Source organism: Mustela lutreola, chromosome 4 (genome assembly GCF_030435805.1).
Source record: "Mustela lutreola isolate mMusLut2 chromosome 4, mMusLut2.pri, whole genome shotgun sequence".
NCBI lineage: Eukaryota > Metazoa > Chordata > Mammalia > Carnivora > Mustelidae > Mustela > Mustela lutreola.
The window spans coordinates 54634102-54658549 of NC_081293.1; the positions used below are offsets into that span (position 1 = coordinate 54634102).

At 56.5% G+C, this 24448-nt stretch overlaps 3 protein-coding genes across 6 annotated transcripts in view; 1 reads left to right on the forward strand and 2 right to left on the reverse strand.

Moving 5' to 3' along the window:
• LOC131828856 (cadherin-23) overlaps positions 1 to 3035 on the reverse strand; it is a 75912-nt gene extending 72877 nt beyond the window's left edge. Inside the window, exons 1-3 of one of the 3 annotated variants that reach the window (XM_059169996.1) lie at positions 2763 to 3035; positions 1448 to 1576; positions 385 to 513 (exon numbers count right to left, since the gene is read on the reverse strand). The gene's annotated coding sequence lies outside the window, so the exon portion shown is untranslated. The remainder of the gene's footprint in view (positions 1 to 384; positions 514 to 1447; positions 1577 to 2762) is intronic. The other 2 variants (XM_059169994.1, XM_059169995.1) reach the window with 2 other exon arrangements.
• On the reverse strand, positions 358 to 16096 carry LOC131830114 (cadherin-23-like). Its single transcript, XM_059172500.1, has 9 exons — positions 16009 to 16096; positions 15132 to 15280; positions 10045 to 10180; positions 8119 to 8507; positions 6862 to 6999; positions 2763 to 2912; positions 1770 to 1773; positions 1448 to 1500; positions 358 to 513 (listed from the first exon to the last, which is right to left on the reverse strand). The coding sequence occupies exons 2-9, from the start codon at positions 15231 to 15233 to the stop codon at positions 358 to 360; spliced, it is 1128 nt and encodes a 375-aa protein (XP_059028483.1). The 5' UTR covers positions 15234 to 15280; positions 16009 to 16096.
• A 2082-nt stretch (positions 16097 to 18178) lies between these two features.
• Positions 18179 to 23709, forward strand: C4H10orf105 (chromosome 4 C10orf105 homolog). 2 transcript variants are annotated; one of them, XM_059170000.1, is made up of 2 exons: positions 18179 to 18434; positions 21246 to 23709. In XM_059170000.1, exon 2 carries the CDS (start codon positions 21251 to 21253, stop codon positions 21620 to 21622), a length of 372 nt encoding a protein of 123 aa, XP_059025983.1. In that variant the 5' UTR covers positions 18179 to 18434; positions 21246 to 21250; the 3' UTR covers positions 21623 to 23709. The 2 variants fall into 2 exon arrangements, with proteins under 2 accessions (XP_059025983.1, XP_059025984.1); XM_059170001.1 differs by lacking the exon at positions 18179 to 18434 and adding an exon at positions 19417 to 19505.
• Positions 23710 to 24448: the final 739 nt, after the last annotated feature.

Here is a 24448-nt window from a genome sequence, read left to right on the forward strand (position 1 = left end):
ACCCCTCTCCTATCCTGCTTTCTTGGACGTCCAACCTGGCCTGACACCCAGCGATGCTGGGGCAAAAATTTCCCTAAGTGCCTAAAATTTCCCTAAGAATGAGTAGTAAATGCACTGTCTTGTTTAAAAGCAGCTCTCCAGGGGATTAATCCCATTTCCCGCTTTCTCTCTCCTCCTGTCTCCTCTTCACACCTCCTGCAAAAAGCGACTGCATCCCAGGAGCTGGCATTAGGGCTGGAATTGTGAATGACCAGGACACGCCCCCACCTGCGGGGTCTGAGAGCCCAGCGGTCCAAGCAGACCCTTACACGGGTGCTTCACGGTCACTCACACCCACTGCCCACCCTGGACATCCAGCTATCCGGACATAAGAGCTGCCCTCACCTCGTTCACACTGACATTGTACCCTAAAGGGCTCTCGATCACTGGAGGGTTGTCATTGACATCCAGAATGGTCACCTGTAGGATGTGGTCCTTCTTCCGTGGAGGGGTACCACGGTCAGACGCTACAACCTGGAGTGGGGAGAGGAGAGAGGAGACTGGATTCAGGGTTAAAGGAAGGGGAAGGACCTGGAATATGGAGTCTGAAAGGGCAGTCTGTCCAGTGCGGAGGACCAGTAGGGCAGAGAGACGCTTGGGTCCATCCCTGCCCGTGGGTGGTCTGCCAGCCCTGGGCTCTCCCTGGAATTTTTTTCTTCCGCCCCATGCTGCAAACAATCCTTGCCCAATTGTTGTCTGACATGGAACCATCATTCGGAATCTGGTTCTGGTGTGTCCAGTCTTTACCTTCTGGTCCTACCCTGGACTGTATTCTGGTCTATGCCAGCCCTTGACCATGACCTGGGCCTGTGACCAGACCCCGAGCTCCTGCTTTTAGCTTCAAATAACTCTGTTCCACGCACTCCTATCTGAACCCTGGCAGATAGAGAAAGCCTACCCTAACCTTTTCGGCAATGAACTAGAGTTTTCCCCACAGCCCAGGCCTGTCCCTGGGACCCCAAATGCTTCCTGGATGCCTGAGGAGCAGTGAAAGGGCTCTCCAGGCTTAGAGCCCTGCAGGAATGCAGCCCTGGGGTCCCCAGAGTCACAGGGAGCAGGCCAGCCACAGCAGCTCAGCAATAATGGTGGCCTCCAGGACTCCTCACACTTGTGCTTGTTTCTCACCAAGGCAGAGGCTGGCCAGGGAGGGGTTCTTCTACCCATTGCACAAGAGGGGAAACCAAGGCCCAGGGAGAGTGAACAACTTGCCCAAAGTCATACTGCCTGTGGAAGAGTCAGGGCTCTATCAGCTCTGCCAGGCCTTCTCTCCTGGCTCCTATAACAGGGACAGACACCTCTGCTGCTTCCCGCCCTGGGGACCAGAGACATGGGAAGCCAACTGCCAGGCTGTGCCAAGCTCTCTCCTGGAAGGTCAGCAGAGATCCCCGGCTCAGGGGGTGTTTCTCACCTTGAGGATGTAGTGGTCTAGTTCTTCTCTGTCCAGAGGCCTGGCCACGAACACTTCACCAATGGAGTAATTGGTGGTGACGATATCAAAGGCCCCGGCGACGTTGCCAGAGGCCAGGGAGAAGACCACCTGTGGGGGGGGGGGGGGAGCACAGGCCACAGGTCAGGCTGATTGTCCCTCCCCTGCCCTCCCAGGCCCTCTGCTCGGTAAGGGCATTTGAAAAGAGAACATTTGATGCAGAGGTAGAAAATGTGTGCTGTAGGCCCACCAAGGCAGCATGGGACCTGTGGCAGGTTCCTGGGGTAAGAGAGGTCAGCATTACCAGCCTAGGGGCCAGAAGAGTGGGTATGAGTCCTGCAGCACAGACGTTTCCCAGGACAGAGGTGGGGAGGCACTGAGACTTCTGGGGGCCCTGCTGGGACATGGGCTGCATCTGGCCCTCACAGCAATGGTCAGGAGATGCTCTTTCCAGTTTGCAGACAGGAGGTTCAGAAACAGGCAACAATTGGCCAAGGTTACACAGCTTGCAAATGACTAAGAGAATGAAGATTTGAATGCCTGTGCTTCTGATCCTAAAGCTACTGCCTCCCCAAGAGGTGTACAAGCCATTTTTGCGGGATGTGGGGAGGGCAGAGGGAGAGGAGAGAGAATCTTAAGCAAGCTCCATGGTCTGTGTGGAACCCAATGAGGGGCTTGATCTCATGATCTTGAGGTCATGATCTGAGCCAAAATTAAGAGAAGGCTGCTTAACCAACAGAGCCCCACAGGGACCCTAAACAAGCAAGCCATTTTTAAATGGTGGGAACCTCCTCAAACATGTCACTTGATTAAAGCAGCGGGAAGACTAATACAGTCTACCACCCGTCCTCCTTGTGCACTGGGCCTCCAAACGTGGAGTGTGTGTGGAGGGAGCACTTCCTGCCATGGCACAGGTCCCCCAAAGCTGGGAGGAGGAGAAGCCTATCCTCTCTGAGACCTGGGGCCATGTGGGAAGGCCTGGCACACAGGGCCGAGATGCTGAGAGGTTTGTGGATCAGGTGACAAAGGAATCAGCAGGAAGGATGAACGCCCTCTGCTCTCAGCTTGCTGTCAGGGGCTGAGCTGGAGCCAGCCTTCGTACTCCATGTTCACGTACCCAGGCAGGGCCAACAGCCTGCACAGCTCTGCCTCCTCTTCTCTCCTTGACCATGGAGCAGGGTGAGGGCAGGGCTGTGTACCTGGGGTTGGGTGGAGCCTGGCCATCCCTCCTCTAGTGGGAGAGGCTACGGGAGCCTCCTTAAGACACGGAAGAGCCAGCATTTTACTTGGCACGCACCTGCCCATTGCTGCCGGCGTCAGGGTCCCGGGCCTTGACGGTGGCCACAAGCTGGCCCACGGGGCAGTCCTCAGGCACGCTGACGGCCGAGTCGGAGGTGAAGTCAAACCGGGGACTGTTGTCGTTCTCATCTAGCACCGTGATGTAGACCTGGGGGTGGGGAAGGCAGCCAGAGACCCACCGCCTCCTTCTGCTTCCTGACTCCAAATACCAGGCTCCCACCGTGGGTGCACAGGGGCCCAGAGCTGAGAGTTCTAGAAAGTCAGCTAGCGTTCAGGGCTTGCCTGGGCCGATCAGGACTCAGAGGTGTTGAGCACATTTCCCATAGCCGTGGGATGGGGGAGGGCAGCACCCACTCAAATGCTGGGGCCAGCACAGCAGGGTAGAGTCCAGGGAGGACTTAGTGGTGGTAGGGCTGAGCACTGGAAGGCATGGGCCTTGGCTAAAGGGGACAGAGGCTACTCAGCAAAAAAAAAAAAAAAAAAAATACACTGAGGAATGCCAGCTTGGCATCGATAGAGCTTCCTGTTTTTCAAAAGGAACTCGGAATCCAGATTTTTATGAGGAATTATGTGGTGATTAATAAAAATTAAAGGAAAAACTTATGTGCCAGCTGGTCAAAACACATCTGGCAGCCAGATCTTGCCCAAAGGCCTCTTCGCTGGCGCATCTGGATTACAGGGACGGAACTGGGGCTTTGGAACAAGAGGGGGCCATGAGGTAGCCTGGTGGTCCCAGTGGGGAGAGGGGAGGAATTTCCATGATCAGATATAAACTGAGAATGTGCAAATTGCATGCAAAGGGCATATTGTTTTGTATTCTGTAGCTTTCAACCCACAGATGGCCAAGAGTGCCCCTTAGGCTCATGGACGGGAAGGTTCAGGTAGGGTGGGAGGGGCTCAGGTTTGGGGAATCCCAGGAGGGGCTTGCTCCCACGGCCCTGTCCCAAGCCAAACCTCATCCTCTCCCTCCCTGAGCCTGGGGTACAAGGGCTCCCAGGCGGCATATAGGGGCCCCCATGGGGAGCCTGGGGAACATCGCTGCCACATAGGAGACCCCTTTCATCCTCCCCGCACCCCAATCAGGTCTTCCTTCTTCTCCATCCTAGCCATGCCTCCATATTTTTAGGGAGCTGTCAGTAGCTCCCTAAAAATAGGACAAGCAGGACAAGCAGCCCAGGCTTGGCAGCACGACCAACTCCCCCATTTACTAGCTGTGCGACTTGGGAAAAAATAATTCAACCTCTCTGATTTTCCACTTCCTTAGCTGAAAGTATAGACAAAAACACATACAGCATTGGGATGCCTTGGGGAATGAATGAGCAAAAGAAAAGGTCAGGGGTGGTAAAGGTGGTCTCCATCCTGCTTCGTGCCTGGGAGATTGGCATGCTCTCATACTCCAAGGCTTTGCCCATCCCTCATGATTTTGCTCAGGGTGTTCCGTGATGTCCCAGAGCCCCAGTCTGCTCATCTGTGAAATGGGCCCAGTAATGCCCACCACGCTATTCTTAGGGCAGAACCAAACAAGGCCTCTGTGCTCTAATTCCTCCAAACTCTTTCGCTCGGCTCAAGACCTTGTCCAGACTTCCTGGGCTTTGTCCCACCACAGAGCTTTTGTATACACTATTCCCTCTGCCTTTATGTGCTTCCTTCTTGGTTGGGTAAATGTCTGTGCTTTCTGCAGATCTCAGCCCGAGTCACTTCCTCAGGGAAGCCCTCCTCGATTTCCCAGACGTCTTATTATAGACTTTCTCCTGTAGCATACACTGACTGGTGCGATAACTTAAACAACAACCCTCTCCTACTGTATCTTATGTCTGTGAAGGCAGGGACTATGTCTAATTACAGTTTCCTGTTGTGCTCTGAGCCCAGCCCAGAGCCAGGCACACAGTGGGTATTTCCTCTAGGATTACCACTGTGATGCTGTCTGTGAGGTGCTCCCGGCAGCAGAGTCAGCCTCAGCAGTAGGGCAGGTGCCAAGATCCATAGGATTAGATCTGGGTCTGTGTTCCCACCCAGGGCCTCATGGTCCAGATCATCTTCTCCTGGCCCCAGGGGTATGAAGGCATTATTCGAGAGCCTGTCCACGGGTGCCCCTTCCTGCTGCCTCCCCACCCCTCCCAGGGCCCATGGGGGCTGCCGGGGTCAGGGAGGAGTCAGGTGTAGGTGAGCTGTGGTTTGGGGGTTCCGGCCTTGCAGAGGAAATGGTGCTACCTTTAAAAGGCCCCTCGGGCTGCTTCACCCTAGCATCTCCAGCAATGACTGCCTGGTGCCAACAGGGCTGCTGTATTTAGGGCAGTGGGCCCCGGGGCCTGGGAGGAAGCCAGGGCAAAGCAAAAACCCATAGGTCCTGCTTCCTGGAAGAGGGTTTAGCGATTATGGAGATACAGGGCGTGTGCTTAGGGTGCCCCCAGCGGTCTAGGCAGAGGAAGAGGGTTGCCTCATCTACAGACAGGCTCCAGGAGCCTTGGTGGGGAGCAACCTGGCCATCCTGGCTGCTTATCAGCATCCACCCGGCCTCAGCTCCCCGACTCCCCATCAAAATGAGGGGAGAGCTACAACTGGGCCCATTTTACAGATAAGGCTGCCGAGGCCCAATGAGAGGGCCCCATTTAACCTGAGCCTCAGCTCCTCCAGCTGGGGTGGCCAGGAGCCTGAGCTGGGAGGTGCGGGACACGGTGCCCGCCTAGTATCCACCACTGAGGGTTCTGCTCAGCGGTTGCCCTCTGGGAGCACTGGGGGGCCACGGGGAGCTATGCAGCTCATGGCTACTCTTGGTCTCCCTACCCCCCAGGCTGGCCCTGTGGATGGAGGGGGCTTTGGCATACAACTAGGTCACAACCAGGGCCATTGGAACTAAGCACCTCTAGCAAGCAGTGGTGCAGAGACCCCCAAGCAGCTGCCTTGGGCTCTTAGCCTGGACAGTCAGTTGATTTCTGTCCCTCTAGGTTAATGTGATAGGGACCCAGTTGGGAGTGAGAGTGTAGCTATAACCAAGGCTGTGGGTGAGCCGGACGCCCCAAGTGATCCACAGATGGCCTCAGACCGGACCAGCTGCAGCCCACGCTCAAGGTACTATTAATATCCTGTTAATATTGCTACAGGATGCCCACCTGGTAGACCCCTCCCTCTCGGGCCCACCCCCATTTCAACCCTGAGCCTGAGGTCCTCTGCCTGCCTCCCCCACCTCTCACCCCCCTAAGACCTTTGCCTGACACCTCTGGCTTCAGTGGTCATCCTCCTCCAAATGTCCCGAGCCCGTGGTGTTCCCGCCCTAGAGTCCTTGAGGACAGTGATTCACTGTGCCTGTGGCAGCCCTTGCCCAGCACACTCCAGGCCCCGGCACTGCGGGCTCCATAATATGTTCTTTCCCCAAACCCCCAAGAGAGGGTGAGGTCCCCCTTTGCAGATGCCACTCCCATCATATGCTCCTTGGGGCCTAGTTTACAAAGGGCTTCTTATCCTCCTGCCAGCTTCAGGGCTGCTGGGATCATCCTCACTTTAGATCCAGGGAAGAGAAGCACAGAGAAGTTGAGCAACTTGCTTGTGTCACACAGCAGAGCTGGGATGAAGCCTCTCTGTTCCTTTCACTGTGTGTCCCACCTGCTCCTTGCTAGTGCCCACCCCCTGCCCCAGCTCCAGATGCCATTGGCTGGCAGGAAAGGCAGAGCTGGACCTGGGGAACATGCCCAAGAGGGGCCGGGGCTGAAGTGGTTGTGAAGGGTCTGGGTAGGAACCTGCTGCGGGGGAGGCAGGGAGGTGCAGTGCCATACAGAGATGGAGCTGGCACTGGCCCAGGACAGCCCCAGGCCACAGGCCACTCACCTTCTGTAGTCAGAGCCGGCAGGAGGCCAAGGGAGAGAAAAGGCAAGGGTAGGAACGGTTAGCAGTCTGCAGCTCTCCCAGCCACCTCCCAGCGGGGGTGTGCTGCCCCCCAACCAGTCTGCAGTCTCATCCCTAGCCCGGGCTGCCCACGAAGGTGTGGCATTATGGCCATAGCACTGTCCCTGGGTGGCCCAAATCTTCACCCACAGCCTGCCCCGTGTATGGGGTAGCCTGTGAAGATGTATGTTTTGGGGTGCCTTGGGGCGGTGACGGGCTCTACCTGTGGGGCTCTCACCCGGGGTCCCACTCACCACAGTGGAGTCCACCTTGGGGCCACCGTCGTCTGCCACCACCGTCAAGGTGTAGAAGTCACCCTTTTCCCGGTCCACCAGGCCCTTGACGGTGACCACACCCTGCGGGGAGGGGACCAGAGAGGAGAGTGACATCATTATACTCTGGGGGCAGAGGCCGCCCTGCCCCCAAGCAGTCCCGTGCTCCAGTCAAAGCAGACTCCCCTTGTGAATCCCCAACATCCGACGCACTTTCCCACCTTCCACATCACTCCCTCTGCCCGGCAGAACATCTCCCCAGAGCTCTGTCGGCTTAAATCCTACTTCTTTCTCAAATCTCACTCAGACGCCACCTCGTCTGTGTAGGCTGCCTGCTTCCCCAGCCAGGTAAGATCTCTCTCCTTTGGGCCTCGGGGCTCCATTCCTGTATCGTAGCTCTTTTCACATCCTCCCCTGGGGTGCTCAGATGGATGCACATCCCTGATTATTCCCACTTCTCCTCCCGGTTTACCAACTCTTTGAGGGCTGGGAAGGGTCTCATTCATCTTTGTGATCCCAGTATTCCTTGGGATAAGACCTATACCCCACAGTGATTCATACTTTGCCTATTTTCAAAGAAGGGAGTCTGATAAAAGACACAGCCAACCAGAGATGGAAGAGTAAGACCCAGATAGCAGATAAGAGCCTAGCTGCTGGTTAGCTAAGACTAACTAGTATGATGAAACAAGTTATATCTGAGCTTCCTAACAGCCAAGGTAAAAAGAGAAATGTGATGACTTGCACAGCTCTCATTGTCTCATAACAAGGTTACCAGTTTGCCTAGGTATAAACCTTGTCTTACCCCTGAGTATCGGGAGGGATGCTGCACAGGGGTATTTATCTCAAAGACACTCTTTGACAAAGAGGACAGTGCTGTGCAAACAGAAGGAGCTTGAAAAATGTTGGTTTGGGGGCGCCTGGGTGGCTCAGTGGGTTAAGTCTCTGCCTTCGGCTCAGGTCATGATCTCAGGGTCCTGGGATCCAGGCCCGCAATGGGCTCTCTGCTCAGCAGGGAGCCTGCTTCCCCCCCCTCTCCCGCCTGCCTCTCTGCCTACTTGTGATCTCTCTCTCTCTCTGTCAAATAAATGAATAAAATATTTAAAAAAAAAAAAAAAGAAGAAGAAATGTTGGTTAGCTTCAAAAGGACTGGGCTTCCTAGACCTAGGGAGAGCCCTTGCTGCGCCTGCTCTCAGCCCCCCTCACCGTGATGGCATCTATCTGGAAGAGGGCTTTGGCCTGGGCGCTGGTATAGGCGTCGAAGCGGTAGGTGATCTGGTTGAGGTTGTCGATGGAGTAGGCCTGGACCCGCACGATCTCAGTGCCGAGGGCCAGGTTCTCCAAGATGGCCGCCTCATAGGAGGCGTTGGAGAACTGCACAGCCTCGTCCAGCTCATTGAGGAGCGTGATGTAGACACTGCAGAAGCCCTGGTTGAAGGGCGGGGCCTGGTCGGTGGCAGAGACGTTCATCAGGTAGCTGGTTTTGGTCTCATAGTCCAGGTAATCCACGGTGATGATGAGCCCTGTGCTCTCATCAATCTCAAACTTGCCCTCGGCCCCAGACAGGATGCGGTAATTCACCAGGCCGCCGTCCCCTGCAGGAGGACACAAGAGTGTGCAGTCCCAGATGGGGGTGGGATGGCCGTGCAGCTTTCCAGGCTGCTCACGGCACAGCTGCTATTGGCCCCGGGGACCAGGTGAGTGGCCCTGGCTGGCCTGCCCAGTGTGTACTGTCTCCCCACTTGTGGGGGTTGGGTTGCCCCGAGAGAAGTGACAGAGGATGGGGCCAGGGTCACGCAGACAGCAAGGCCTAACACACGCAACCCCTCTGGGGCTTGGCCTTGGCATGAGAGATGTGCTGGAGGGATTCTGTTCTGCTTCTGGAGCCTCAAATTCAAGCTCAAGTACCGACCCCTACCCCCGCCTTAGGTATTTGGACTAGTAGCAGTGGGGAAATCAGGGAGCTCTTGTAAGGGGAGCTCTCATCTAGAAAGTACTGGACAAGGGCAGCATCCTCTGAAGTGGCCATGACTCCATTTGGTCCCTCCAGCTGAAGGGTGCTAGCACCAGGGACACCTTCCCCCGTCCTCCCCACTTCTCCACCTCAAATCCCTCGGCCTTGGTATATTCTCCAACCAGGAGCTCAAGTTGGGATTCTTTAGCTGAGGTCCACAGACTTCTAGGGGAGTGGCCATAAAACCGCTCAGGAAATCCCAGACTTCCTTGAAATCATTTGCTGAACTCAGAATGGATGTGCATTCTTCTAGGGATGGACACACAGCTCTCATGAATTTCTCAAAAGGATTCCTGACCCAGAAAAAGCCACGAACCATTGGTCAACAGTGACATATGTGGCCCGAATTGTATAAATATGATCCATAAGGGACGGCAGATCTGAGAGTTTTCAGACCACTCCCCCCACATCACCCCATCCTGTGCCCCAGCGGGGCTGAGGATACTCAGAGGGGCAGACATGAGGGAAGGGCCGGAGCTGGGACCTAGGGAGCAGCTCGGGGAGCCTCTCCAGGGGGGCAGTGGACCCCCAGGAAAGAGCTCCACTCCGGCTGCATTTCTGGCCTGGAGCAGAGGCCCAAATAGCCGGGCCCCATGAAGATGGCTGCCGGGACCTGGTCACATTCTCCTTTGCTTTGCACTGCCAGCTGTGGCTGTCTGTCAGGCTTGGGGTCCTCGGTGAGGTCTGGGCTGCCCTTAGAGCACCCCAGAACACTGCCCCTGGTGAAGTCTGCATATGCCAGGCCCTGAGCAAGGCCCACAGGACATGGAGCTGCTGCTGGCTGGTGAGGCTGTGTGTGACAAGTCCTTTGCCTGCCCCAGCCCTGCCCAGCCTCCAGCCAAAGGCTAGCCAGGAGCTACCGGTTCCTCCAATAAGAAACTTAGACTTTTCAATCTCGGGGCCTCCCCTCCCTCCAACCAGAGACTGGGATAGCTCCCTGACTCCAGTCCTTCTAGGCCTGGACTTCTGGGGCAGATGCCCCCAGCACTGTCCCTAGAGCCCCTCCCCAGCTTGGGACCTGCTGAATGGGGGAGCCTGTGGCACCCTGAGGATGACAGGCCCTGCAGGAGTGGGAGGGACGAGCTGCAGAGGGTGACTCTGGGGAAAGCCGGACTCACCGGTGTCTCGATCTGTGGCTCGGACGACGATGACTGACGTGCCGACCCCTGCGGTCTCTCGAAGCCCCAGGCGGCTATACTGCTGCTGTGTGAACACGGGGGCCTCATCGTTGACGTCCTCCACATACACGATCACCTGTCAGAGTCAGACCAGGGGCGGAAGGTCAAGGTGGGGTGGAGACTGGAGAAGCCCAGGGCTGGCCCTTCTAGGCCTGCATGTGTGATCACTGTTCTGCTGGGCCAGTGGGGAGCTCCCGATGGTCAGCCACCAAACACCCCCACCTGGCACAGCACCAGGCATGGAGCGGGGGCTCAAACATCACTTGATCTTCCTCCTGGCATTGCTCCTAACCCTATGGGAACCTGTGACTGATTAGTGACTCTTCTGGACCATTGAGTTGCTCAGCTAGGCAACAGTAATAGATCAACCTTGTAAATCATGCTCTGGGCCACGTCCAGGGTTGGCAGAAAGACGAAATGAGCCAGTCTTCGCAAAAGTGCTTAAAAAGGCTGAAGGGGCCCCATTTGAATATCAAAGTCTATCTGGGAACATAGACACAAAAATGTTCATTATGACTGGAGCAGAGAACGTCCGTACTCAGACCCCTCTAGATTATCGGGCACTTTCTCTGGGGCTTCTCTCTGCCAGCAGCCAGAGACCACCATGGCTCTTGGTGGCGGGGGGCAGGGGTAGGGAGTGGGGGGGTGGTGAGGGAGACACACTCACCCCACCCCACCCCACCCAGGCTGTTGGAACACACACACCCAGAGAGCTGGGAGTGCCTGGGAATTATGTCCCCTGGGGCAGCCCTTACCCGAGACTGATGGGTGTGGACTCCATACTCCGCTTCCTCAGCCCTGACTGGCTAGTGGCAGTGATTCTCTCCAGGGCTCCCCACGGGGCTGAGTCAAAGTTCCCTGGTTGCCTTTCCTTCCCTGGTCTTGCACCCCTTCCAGCTTTTCCTGGGGACACTTCCTGCTTATTATCTTCCTATCAACTCTTGTCCCAGGATTTGTTTTCAGGAGCCTGGCCAAGAGAGCGGCTCTATCTGAATGGTGGGATTAGGCATCATTTCCATCACCACTTATTTGTGCTTTCTAATTGTTCTTTAAAAAACAGGTCTTGCATAACAGAAGAAAAATGTCATGGAGAGAGATCTGGGTCACAGCAATTTTTTTTTTTTTTTTTTTGGTTACAGCGCCTGCCCCTGCCCCTCACATACACTCAGGAGCACAGGGAGGGTCTTGCCCAGAGACCAGGGTGGTAGGGGAGGGGAGGGTATCGTACATTGTTGATGCTTAAGGAGCCACAAGGAGGCTCAGGGCCCCTGGCTCTCCCAGATTGAGGGATGGAGGCTCAGGGATGGGGAGGGACTTATCCAAGGCCTCATGGTAACTGAAGGGGCAGGAAAGAGAAGGGGGCCCTCCTGGTTCTCAGTCCACCAACCCCAAGAGAAGGGGGCCCTCCTGGTTCTCAGTCCACCAACCCCTATTCCTCTTGGCGCTATGCTAGAGATGAGCTGGCCTTGAAACAGGAGACCACCTCCTTCCAGCCTGAGAGAACCAGGGTCAGCAGGAGCTTGCCAGCAGTGTGGAAGCGGCAAATAGAGCACGGGCAAAAGTGTGCAACACAGATTTCACACAAGCTCACCGGCGTCATGGCAGGGGCCGCAGCACAATCGACAACACGAATATTGGATTTCTGATTAATCACCACCTTTGGGATCAGCCCTGGCTCCTCTCCTGGGCTTAGCTGGGAATTTGCTGGAGAAGTGAGGGGCCTTCTGTAGCGGAACGGGAGGCCTGGCCAGTGGAGAACATTAGCAGTGGTGGTGGTGGGGGGTGTTACAGAGTTAGGGGGAGGGGAGCCATATAGGAGTAAAGTTTTCTCTATCTTCCTGGCTCTTGGGGTTTCTTGCAGCCCTGTTGCATCATCACATTTTCATGTCCAGACATCTAGAACCCACTATGCAAATTAAAGTGCCCACCCCAGAGCACAGCTGTTCATAAGCCGGAACTTTCTAAGTTTGGCTTCACCAAGAACTTGGCTGGGAAGATCCTGGGTGGGGTGGGTGTGGGGGGAATTTGCATGGATGAATTTCGGGAACTCACTTGCTGTAAACAGAAACTAACCATCCATCTTTCAAGACCCTGAGCCTTCCCCTTCCTGAGTCTGCTTGTCCAACTGGCCTTTACTCCAGGGATTGCAGGGGCACAAGCAGGGCCGATGGGCCAGGACAATAAGGGGCGTGTGTGGCACGGAGCCTGGGTGTGGCCCATGCTCCATAGGGCTGGCTCCACGCCACTGTCCTCTTGTCGGTTTCAGCCTTGTTTTTAGCAGCAGAGACAGGAGGCATAATGGTGTGTGGTTTGCAAACCTGAGACACACAGATGTACAGGAAACACAGGTCTGCCAAGTTCTTAAAAGCGGGAGGGCTCAGCTACTGAGCTCCTGGGCCACCCTGGAGAAGCAGCCCCACTGTCTGTGTCGTGCTGTGCCCTCCGGCAGAGTCAGGGCAGGAGATGTGAGTGCGTGTAAATGCATGCTTGCACGGTGCAGGTGAGGCCCCCGTCTCTAGGAGGGCCTTTCACTCCCTGCTCCTGGGTGCTCGTCTGCACTGTCCCTGGTCTCGAAAGCAGGAACTGGAGACTGTGGTTGGTCCCCAGAAGCCATCTCTGCAGGGCAAATGAATCTGGGGCAAAGCTGGAGTCCCCATTCTGTCTTCAGGGAAGTCCCCAGGTTTCGTGGGGGCTCAGAGGGGCAGGGGCTCTGTCCGACAAAGGCTATCCTACCTCTGCCCTGGGTGCTTGCTCATATATTCCTACCTTAAAATGATTCGGGTGTTATGCATCAGACTCCGGACCCTGCAGGGCCTGTATGTGAGGCCACAGAGTGTAGGGACTGAGAGAGCAGCCCCGCGTGGACTGCTGGGGTGTGAAGCCACCACTTCCCTTACTGCTATGCAATCCTAAACACGGTGGCCAATCCCTCTCTGCCTCAGTCTTCTCCTCTATACAATGGGTATGATAACAGTGCCTACCTCGTGGGGCTGTTATGAGGGTTAAATGAGTTCAAGGGCATAAAGCATACGGTTAGGTACCACTTGAGGATTTACTATTCCTCAGGGTTCATGGGGAAAGGAACAAAGGAGGGTAGGCAAGCAGGTGTGCTTCTGGGTGTCCCATCCCCCCACTGACTGGTCCAGCCTGGCTTTGAGCTGTTTTATGCTATATCCTGGCCCACTGTATACCATTTTGTTTCAAAAGGTCTGTGGTTAGGGGCGCCTGGTTGGCTCAGTGGGTGGAGCATGGGGCTCTTGGTCTCGGGGTTGTGAGTTCAAGCCCCACGATGGAGGGAGAGATTACTTAAAAATAAAATGTATTTTTTTAAAGATTTTATTTATTTGACAGACAGAAATTACAAGTCGGCAGAGAAGCAGGCAGAGAGAGAGGAAGGGAAGCAGGCTCCCTGTTGATCAGAGAGCCCGATGCAGGGCTCAATCCCAGGACCCTGGAATCATGACCTGAGCTGAAGGCAGAGGCTTTAACCCACTGAGCCACCCAGGCGCCCCTTAAAAATAAAATATTAAAAAAAAAAAGTTTGCAGTCACAATGTCAAGGCTGACAGGAGTAGCTCTGGAGAGAGGTACCCACCTGCTCCTGAGAGAGTGTAGAGCCAGGGGGCCACAGGGAGGGCTGTGATTAGGAAGCTTCAAGTCCAGGTAGCCAACCCAAGCTACGGTGATGTCATTCCCCCTGTGGCCTGAAGCGGGCCCCACAAAGAGCGCCCTCTGATGTGGGTGCCCTTATCAGCGTGTGTGTGTGTGTGTGTGTGTGTGTGTGTGTGTGTGTGTGTGCGTGAGCAATTCACAGCACTCCAGGGGAATGGGACTGTGTGGGGTTGCTCTGGTGCACCTTCAGGTAACTGAGTGTGACCACCCCCTCACCAGCGCCTGGCATCATCCGGAGCAGCCCCAAGGTGGAAACTTGACCCCAGGGAACGGATCCCCTCAGCCATTCCCACCCAGGGAAGAGTTCACTCGGAGGGCTAGCTGTAAGGACCCAGACTGCTTTTTCCATCTCCCCCTGGGGCAAAGCTGAGGGTGCAAACCCAGCAGGAGATGGGCCAAGGCTGAGTCACCCACTCCCTAGCACCCCCCCCCCATGATGGTGACCCCCCACGGGCTGCTGTTCATTGTTTCCAGCCTGGGGAAAGAGTGTGGTGGAGATGGGGCTGATAAGCAGCTCAGTGTGCTCCACTCAGTCCTGGGGAAAAGTCCCTGCTCGCTCCCCACCCCGGCTTTTCCCATCTTCCTCCTACTCTTCACCTCTGGGCTCTGACTCATTTTCCACCTGGTTCCGGGGCAGGGGCTGGGAGCTGCTGAGTGTGCAGTCGGGGGAGGGTGGGGTGACCTTGAGGGGTCATCGCATTTCCCTCAGCCATGTCTCTGCCACTGGGCACAAGAGTGCCTCAACCAGCCCAGCCAGGAGGAAGATCTGTGTGTCTGTTTCCGCCCCTTCAGGAAGACGAGGGTTTAATTTGATCTCAGACACACGGGGCAGGGGCTCGCGGTGAGTGAGGTGGGCAGGAAAGGACACATTTGACAGGGCAGCTGGGGGTGGTAACTGGAATATTTGGGGGACACTTTCAATGGAGAATGCACTGAACCTGGAGTTGGAGGACGGGGCTCAAGTCCAGGTTCTATCACCCGGGACCCCTCCGCTCCTCAGCTCCCTCAAGTGTAAGATCTAGTTGGCAATGTCTCTAATCTCAAGGTCATGTTTGCGAGATTTCCTTCTGAGATGTGCAGGCAGGGGGGTTAGTAATGTGAGGATACCTCCTTCGTCCCCAAGGAGAGACAGCAGTATCATTGACCCCCTTCCACACCTGGAGAAGCTGAGTCTCGGAGCAAAACGACACTTCCGGGATCCCAGGCCAGGCTTCGGCATCCCCTCCCGCAACTGTAGCCTCGGGTCATTCAGCACCTAAATCCATGGTGGCCTGCCCTCACCGGGCCCTGGCTGGTGGCCCTCTCTGGGCCGGTTGTGGTCTTGGTCCACCGCCCCCCACCCCCCCGGCATCTTACCCTGACGGAGCTCCGCATGGGGCCCAGGTCGTGGTTGTAAGCCTCCACTATCAGCACGTGGGATGAGTTGCGCTCTCGGTCCAGGGGCCGGGGCCCTCGCATCAGGAGCCCATTGCTGATGTGGATCCGGAAGTTGTTGCCATGGTTACCTGAGTGGAGGGACAGAGGAGATGCATAGGCTCCAAGACATGGGATGCTCGTGGCATAGTGTGTGTGTGTGTGGGGGGGGAACAGGGGCAGTGGGAGACCCTGACCCTCAGAAGGCTGATCCTGCCCAGAGGTCTTGGGAGCCTGGCTGAGGCCCACGATGGCAAGAAGTCGTCTGCCTCACACTACCATGGCCTGGAAGGATTTGAGGGAGAGGGCGAGAGCCTGCCTTGTACCCTCCTTATGGGAAGGCTGGGGGTCCCTTGATACTCCCATACTCAGACGTGTCAGTGGATTCAATATTTCAGAAGGATCTGGGGCACTACAAAAAGAGGAACTAAAACCAAATTCTTTGGGTGGTTGAACTGATGCTTTTGTGTACATCTTTGGGCTAGTCCAATACCCACTGTGTCATCTTGGGGTATCGGCACTCTGATTTTCTTTTAGGGATCCACCCCCTCTACTCTCAGTCCAGATGCTTTGTGTGAGGGTGCTCTGACCCTGATTTCCAGAGTGGGCAGGTCAGCAGATTTTAGTCTCTGGCCAATAGTAATTAGTTCAGGGATGGTCCCATGCTATATGTTGGGCCAATGACCATCTCCGGGGGGCTCGCTGCTGGGGGCTGCCCTATCCCAAGGCCCCCCTCAGTCAGGGTGATATCCCTTGGCTTCGCTTCCCAGACTCCTGGCAGCCCAGAGAAGCTCTGCCATCCTAAGGGGTGCCCACTCACCTTGAAGGATACGGTACCACACACGCCCAAACTCGCCCTCATCCGCGTCTGTGGCTTTCAGCTGAGGGAGAAAGAGACACGTGGTCACTCCTAGAATTCCACCCCACAAGAAGAGAAGATCGTGTATGAAGCCCCTCTCCTGCCCTCCACACCACCCCCAGCCCATCCGGGCCAACCCGTGGTTTCCCACAGAAGCTGGGGTTATGAGAGAGAAGGACACGTCTGTCTGCCTCCTTGCCCCATGAAGACACCTGTTGACGGCTCTCTGCTGCCTTGTATGGCAGGGGACCTGCCAGCTCTGCTCTTTGATCCTCCACGAGGGTCTTGGGGAGAATGGGGGGAGAAGGTAGATAATGGAGGGCACGGTAGCTCTCCAGATCTAGACTTCACGGGGTCAGCCCACAGGAACCTGCTTCCCTCCTTCAGCCTTTTGAGATCCCAGGAGCCTTGTCCCAGTGGGGTGGGGGTGGGGGCAGGAGGCTGGATTGAGGGGCTGCTTCTTGCCTACACTTTCTAGATCTGAAACCACTCCCGCCATACTGAGTCCCAGCTGGGCACTGTGTCCTGTGACAGCCACTCTGTAGAAGCCCCAAAATCCCATCTCCTACCAGGTGGCTCCATCCTCAAGCACCTACACATTTGCTCCGGTCTAGTGTCAGACCCCACCCCGCTCCCCTCGGTTGGCGGTGCCTCAGGCTCCTGCGTGGTCTCTGGTGGAACCCGGGGGCGTGCCGTTCTCACTGAGAGATACTGCGTGGTGTTTATCCTTTTCCACACGGAGTCCAGCCTCGAGGCAGCGGGCAGAGTCACGGCTGGCCCCGCGGCGAGTCCTGTCCAACCAAGAACTGAACACCTACTCTACCCTGAAGTGAGAAGAGACATTGCTCCCCTGGAAGGCGAGGCAGGAAGAGGCTTCACTCCATGTGGCTGGGAGGACCCAGGGCCTCGGGACGTAGTCTTGGCTGGTGGTGAATTACTTTGTGATACCCTGGATCTCTCCCTTCATCCAGGTCTGCCCTCCTCTCTCCATCTCTCCCCGCAACCCTGTGGTGCGCACTGGGGCCGCCATGTTCTTATGGACCATGGCCAGCGGTGACTGGTCTGGGAGAAGGAACCTGATCCAGAGTGGATCCATCTTTCGCTGGGACTTTGGACCTTGGGCCCAGGAAAAAAGCAAGTCCGTCTTCCTACTGGTAAGAACTGAGAGGACGTGAGCTCGCCTTCTACCACTCCCTCCTCACCAGCTCTGCCCAAGCCACAGCGATTGATCTCCTTTTGTATCTTGAATGTCAAGTGTGTGCTGTTTCCTCCCCCAGCCAGCCCTCCCTCCAGATACTTGTGGGCTCGCTCCCTCACATTCTCCGGGTTTCTGCTCAAGTATCATCTCCTCATCCGGCCTTCTCTGAGCAACGTTATGTGGAACTGCATTCCCCACTCAATACTGAGGCTGTCCCCACCCCCGTCAGCTGCTGACCTACCGCATCCAAGCTTACTTTCTACATTCCCAGAGAGGGGGGCCCTTGTCCACGGTTACCTCCCCAGAGGGGATGCTCTGGCTTCTGGGAAGAAAGGTGGCTGGGGGAGGGGACGCATGTGGGGAGGTGCAGGGGGAAGGGGTGAACGTTGTGGGGAGGTCTGGAGAGCCACCACCTGGAGGGGCTCCAAGGGCCCACCAGAACTATAAGGAGCAAGCCATGCTGTCCCTCAATCCTGTACCTTCTGCCCCAAGAGCTCTTGGACCTTTGAAAATGTCTCTGACCCCTCGCTTCTGTAGCCAGACACCTTCAAAGGGCAGGTAGTTTTCTGGGAAGCTGAGGGGTAAGCCTGGACGGTGAGGGGCCCAGGGACCCAGGAGGGGAGGAGGAGCACGGGAGCCGGGGCCTATCCCTCTGCTGCTGGGCTGTAGCCCCTCTCCCCTCTCCCTGGTAACCCAGAGGCTGGAGGCCGGCAGGCACTGAATAGCAAGCTGCTGGCTGCCGACCATACCATTCAGACACCCAGTGGGGGAAGGTGAGAGCGGCCCGTGAGGCTGTGAGCTCCTCCCCGTAGCTCCCCAGTGCATCTACCCCGGGCCCCTGCGAGGGCTCCAAGGAGACCGGCTGGAGTGAGGCCCTGGGAGGGCTTGGGAGTGACGGGCTCCTCTGCAGGGCTCCCCTCTCCCTCTGCCTGGCCCAGTTGCCATCCCTACCCTCTTGGCTGTCCCCTCCCCCAAGGCAGGGCCCAAACTCTTCCAGACAAAGCCAGGGCTAGCTGGAGAGAGTGAAGACGGCCCACTCTGCCCAGCCTGGCTGACTGAGGGGCACAGGGCACCACAGAGTCCAGGGCAGGCGGGGGTCACGGTTGGCACCTGCTGCTCCTTGGCCCTCCCGTGGACAGTTAAGACGACCTTTCGACCCAGCTCGGGACTGCTGAGCGCTGGCTCTAAGGTCAGTGCTCGGGGACTGCAGGAAAAGGCTTGGTGAAGAAAGTGGGGCCAGGCGCTTGTTGGGGTACTCTAGGGAGGATGTGAGGGTACGCTCAGGCCTGGGGAATCCCTCTGCTTTTGTAGAAAGTGGAAACAGGGCCCAGGGCAGGATAGTGACTAGCCCAAAGCCACATAGCAAGATGTGTTCTGAGGTTAGCCCCTGTGCTGCAGCCAGCACTGCTCTACAGAGTTCTGAGGGAAGAAAGAAGGTTCTAGAATGAACTTGCAAGTGATATGTCCAGAGCAGGGCCTGCCAGTGTGCCTTTGGCTTGTGAGCAAGGTTAAGCTTTAACTGCCCCTCAAGACTATTCCTAGCCTTGGTCTGGTAGAGGCCTCTTTTCTCTGCAAGCAGCTGGCCCTTGCTGGATCAGAGGGCCTGTAAAGGGGCTGGCAGCTGGTTTTGCCACGGGTTCCAAGGAGGGTGGCCTGAAATTTTCAAGCACTTGAGAATCTCTTGCTTCTAAGAAAACTACTAAAATGTTAATTACAGCCTCATTTATCTTTTTTGTTCAAGTGCTTCCGCGGGGACTGAAGTCTGGACCAGCTTTGCTAGCCCAACAGGATCTCCCGATCCATGTGGGGGCCTTACAGTCCTATCAGGACTAATGGGATTGAGACCTCCCCCACTTCTGATTGCCCTTTTCTCCCTCCTAGCCAAATATTGCTCTGGGCGGCAGGAAAGAGGGACAGTTTTCTCCCTGTGGGAGATGGTGTGGGCACATCCCATCGCTTCTCCACGCTCATAGGCAAGGGCGGGCCAAACCTCACATAGCTGCCCAGCCAGAGTGCTTTCCAGGCCCGATGCCTGAAAGGCAGAGGCCATGGGCAGCTAGACGGGCATCAAAATTTCCAGCTTGGAGTTGGGAGGGGTCATGTTCTGTCTGGAAAGCCTGGAAGGAGTGATGGCAGGGAATGGGTGGGCGGTGGGGGTGGGGGTGCCCTGACTGCCCTCCTGTGGTTGGGCGCAGGGCAAGGCTCTAGGCAGGAAGGAGGCTGAGCGCAGGGAGCTGGGAGTGAGGTCCTGCCGCTGCTGGTGAGTGCTTGGGGTAGGGATGGGGGCTCCAGAGGGTGGGGGCTGGGTATCCCCTCTATGTTCCCTACATGCACAGCATATTTCAGCCCACCGACAGAGCCTTGATGTGACTCTGCTGAGCCATGCTAGAAACTCAACTGTAAGTTTATTCTAGGCTGTGAGCTGGAGGAGGAGGAGGGTAACTTGCTATCCCTCGTCTTTTTTTATTAAGATCCTCTTGGGTACTTTTCTGTCTTGTGTTTGTAGAAATCAAAGATCACCCATGCTGGCCTGTGTGCTGAAGGTAGCCTGTGTGTTTTGTGTGGCCTGTTCTAGTGTTTCAAATATTTGAAAATTCATTTCAAATTTTGGTGGTGGGGGGGGTTCAAGTTTGTTTACTTTGTAGCATATCCCCCCTCCCCCACCAGTCTCTGGCTTTAACCAAATTTGAAACAGTTGTCAATATTTAAATGTCAGGAACATCTGCCTGAAAAAATCCTGGCAATTTCTGGCTTCTCTTGGGAAACAGGAAGGGCTGACCAACCAAACTGAGCCCGTGTTTCATCAGCCTGGCCGAGGCACCCCCACCTCCCTGAGGGCCCTCTCTGCGTAGACCTGCCACCTGCCCTCTGTGGCCACATGTTACCTACTGGCCAAGCCCTCTAGGTATTTTCATCTGCAACTCCAGATATATTTAACCAGAAGCTCAGCCTGATTTTCCACCTCCAAAGATCCTCTGGTGAGCTCCCTCTAGTGGGCTGGTCCTGAGTGAAAGCAGATAACTGGTGTCTGGTGAGGAGGGGTGTGTTTTGAGCCCCACCTCGTGAACCCTGTGGCTCTCTGTCAATTATTTCTCACCTGTTCTAAGAGCGGCTCGTGATCCCAGAGGACTGGGGAGCCACAGGGCCAGGAGTCAGGAAACCTGCTTCTGGCCTTTGCTCAGCCATGGCTCACAGTGTGGGTCTGGGCTTGGCCTTCCCTCGTTGGGGTCTCAGATTCCTTACTTGTCATGGGAGCAGGCTGGGCTGCATTGGGAAGCACCAACCGGAATGCCCATGGGAACGGGCAGATGGAATATGGATCTGCCATGGAGTATGGTGATCTGGGGGCCAGACACCTGTCTGAAGGGGACAACTGCTACTCGACCTTGCTCCTGGGTGCCAGGCACCAACTGGCCCTGTGTTGCCACTGTTGAAATTCCGGGATTTCCAGAGAAGCCAGATATCTTATGTGAAATCTCTTGGGGTTTGGTCTGTGACTTCTAAAATATTCACAATTAATTGAAATTTATAAAAACACTAGACCCAAGGACCCAATGAAACATACCTGTGGGCCCCCAGTTGGCAGCCCCGGTGTTAGATGATTGTCAGGGTCCTTGCCAGCTGCAGCACCCTATAACTGAGGACTCGTTCCGGGCCAGGGAGCAACCTACTGATGCAGCTGGCCAGACATCCCCAGGTTTTTAGGTACAAGAATTGATTTTGCAATGCCAAGAGGCAGTACCCTTCTGTCTCCTCTGGGCAGGTGGGCAGGGGATATAGCAGAAAGAGGACCTGAGTTCGGGACCAGCTTCATCACTTCCTGCTATGTGACCTGAGACTTGTCAGCCTCTCTGGTCCTCCCTGTTCTAACCTGTAATATGGCCACGATGCCATCTGCAGCTAGGTTAGCAGCCCCCAGCCCCCATCAATGTTCCCTTCCCTTTCCAGCCCCTGGGCTCAGCTGACTTGCCTCTGAGCTCCTGTCCCCTTCCTGTTACAGGAGCCATGAGCACACAGGGTCCCAGCCCCCTGGCCTTCCTCACAGCTCCTGTCACTCCCGGCAGCAGCACAGAGGCAGCAGACCCCCTCCCCATGCTCATCGCCCTTGCCTGCATCTTCCTCCTGCTGGCCAGCTGTTTGCTGTTCATGACCCTCTGCAAACCGGCAGCGCTGGACCCAACGCAGCGCCGGGCTCGGGAGTGCATGCCCCACCACCCTGGGAGCCCCAGCGAGCCCCAGCTCCGGCTCTGGAAGCGCCTGGGCTCTCTGCGCCGCTCCCTGCACAGCTTCCGAAGGGGCAGGCCTGCTCCCCGACGCCCCCTGCCGGGCTGTGATGACAGCCGGGACTGTGACTGCACGGAATCCACCAAAATGTGACAGGGTGGCCCTGCCCTCCAGGACCCACACGGGACCCACCCTCGGACCCTCCTGTCTTGGACAGAGCCTGGAATCAGGGGCTGCAGAGGACGTGGGACACACATTCAGCCCCAGTGGTCCCCTGTGTCCCTGGGCCCATGGCCTTTCCCAGAGACTGCCCTAGGAGGAATACAGGCTTCTCTACAGACCCTTCAGCTACTGCCTGCTAAAAGACCGCTAGGCTGACTGGGGGGCCAGACGGTACAGCCTGCGGCCCCTGGTACCCTCCCCTCTGGCTCCCAGACACCGACAGAAGTCCTGCTCACCCTCCAGGTGCCAAAGCCAAGTGTGGATTCCAGTGGGAGTTGCTAAATGGCCAAGGGTTCCCTCCAGGCAAGCAAAATACTCAGCCCACATGGCGGGCAAGGTACCGTTTTTCTCTCTGTACCAACTCAGTGCCCTAGGCAAGATGAAAGCCTGGGGTTTCTCTCCTTGGAATTCCTGCGCCCTACCAGTATTCACCTGACATCCCCGGGAGCTGCCAGCTGCCTTGTGGTGGGTGAGATCCCCAGTGCCCACTGGGAGGAGAGCAAGCAGGAGGCTCTCAACAATACCCAGCTGGTAACCATCTTGGCAGCCATCTTGGTGGCCCCACCCACCTTGCAGGTGCTGACATTACTATGGACCAGGAAGGGGCTGAGAATGGGTTAAGGAGCTCCTTGAGAGCCAGGACCTGTGCTATCAGAGTGGTGGGAAGCAATGTCAGGAGCTAGAAGTGATGCCAGCTGGACTCTGAGAACATGTCATAGTGCTCCTGCCTCACTCGGGGGCAGAGACATCTCCCTTTGGGGTAGGAGGGTCCAGACCTCTCCAGGACAGCACCTCAGGTCTGGAGCACACTAGGTCTGCTCTCTTTGAGTTTTTGGCAATTGCGTCATTGACTGGCTACCTGTCAAAGCAAAATCACTCTGGAGTGGATGTCTCAGCATTCCAAAACCTCAAATTCTCCCCACGGGGCCATGCCTGGACACTCTGACTCCCAGATTTGGAGAATGGACAGAGGGGTTCTGAGCTGCCTACCTCCTGCTCCAGAGAGTCAGCTGGCCAGGGCCACCTGGTGCCCCGCCATGGGCTGCCCCAGCTCCCCCGTGCTTTGTTCGACTCACGGTGCAGTCAGCTGGGTCTTCTCCAAGACTGAGCTCCAGTTTTACCCCTTGCTCCCAGTGGTTCCAGCTCCAGAACCATCCCTGGTTTCCAACTGCTGGCTAGAGAAAGCCAGAGCTCCCTAGTCTGACATTCAGTGCCTTCTGGGAGCTGGCTCTGAACTATCTTTCCAACCTCACCTTGACCCAAGACTCCAGAAGTTCTGAACAACCTACCCTCCCCAGGCTGTGGCTTACGCTGCACAAGGCACCCTCTCTGTGAGGCCATCTTTGGTCTCCAGCCAAAAGCCACCTCCTGCCTGGAACCCTTCCCATCTCTCAGAGGGACAGCAGGGATCGCTTCTACTCAACAGTGTGGGCAACCCAGGTCTATGTCTCCTCCTTCCTAGGTTCTGGGAGTTTGCAGAGAGCGGGACCCCCTCCACCCTCTCACATCACCAGCTCCAGGCACAGAAGTACGAACAACGTCTCTATTTCCTGAGTGAAGGGTGGGCCAGCTGGGTGTGTCCCCACCCCTCAAAGCTTAAGGAGTCTTGCAGGGGGAATCTTTATCCTTCACATGCCCCTAAACAGAAGCTCCGTCTCCAAGCATGCTGGTGAGGCCCACTGTACCTTCACAAAGAGTGAGGCCGCCTCTGCCAGAAACTTCCAGGGCCTTGAAGAAGTCACTAATGCCTGATTTCTCCCTTAGGCACGGGGAGACTGGGAGCTGCCCTGTCTCACTCCTGAGCTCTAGGACTTCAGGCTGTGTCGTGTTGTGTAAATAGAAACTAATTCTTCAGGGTTAGAAAGTGGGGCAGGCCTCCTTCCACGGGCGTTCGTTACCCTCTCCCCTTCAGCTTGTTACCCTCAGCCTGGTTCCCTTCCCAGAGCCTCCCTGACACACCCCAGGATGAACTGGGCCTAGAGTCACCGGCCCAACACTAGGTGCTTTCTTCCTGGAGGCCGGGGGTGGGGTGGAGGGGTGGGGGGTGGGGCAAGGCTTCCCGGAGGGCCTGAAGGAAACTGAAAAGCTGGGGATGGACAGAGGGGCCCTCACAGCACTGGCCACATACCCCAGCATGTCTCCACTTTGGTCCCGGGAGACTGTTGGTGAATGGGGCAGGTGTGAGGCTAGAGGAGCAGCCGAGCCCCAGAGGAAGAGAACCTCCCGCCTCCTCCTTCTGGAACAGTCCTTCAGCCTCTGGCAAATCCCTGGAGCTTCCTGGATTCTCTGGGCCTCTGGAAGTCGGCACCCCGCTCCCAGCCCATTTCCTGCCAGGCCCCTGGCCCTGACGTAGCGAGCGGGACACACTTCCAGCCCCTCCCGATGCTGGGAGCTTGCCCCCACGGACAGGCCCAGATTTGCTGTATTTGGCTCAGCCTCCGCTTCCACAGCTGGTGAAGAGGGTGATTCAGGCCTGCCCCCCACCCCCTGGCCCCAGCAACGGAGGCCTCCAGGGCAAGCTGGGGGAGGGCACCCGAGCCCCACTTTCTGATCCCCCCCCTTTCTCCCTCAGAGCCTCAGAGCTGTTACTCTAGCTCCCTGGGCAAAGGAGCTCTTTCTTCTTGTGCTTGTTTACTTCCCCAGAGGGGAGCTTTGGCCAAGGGCCTCATGAAAGCCTCTCTGTTCTGGGCCTAGCTGGGCCCTGGCTGTTTCCCCTCACCTCCTTGCTGGGAAAATGTGACTGACAGCTCCATCCCC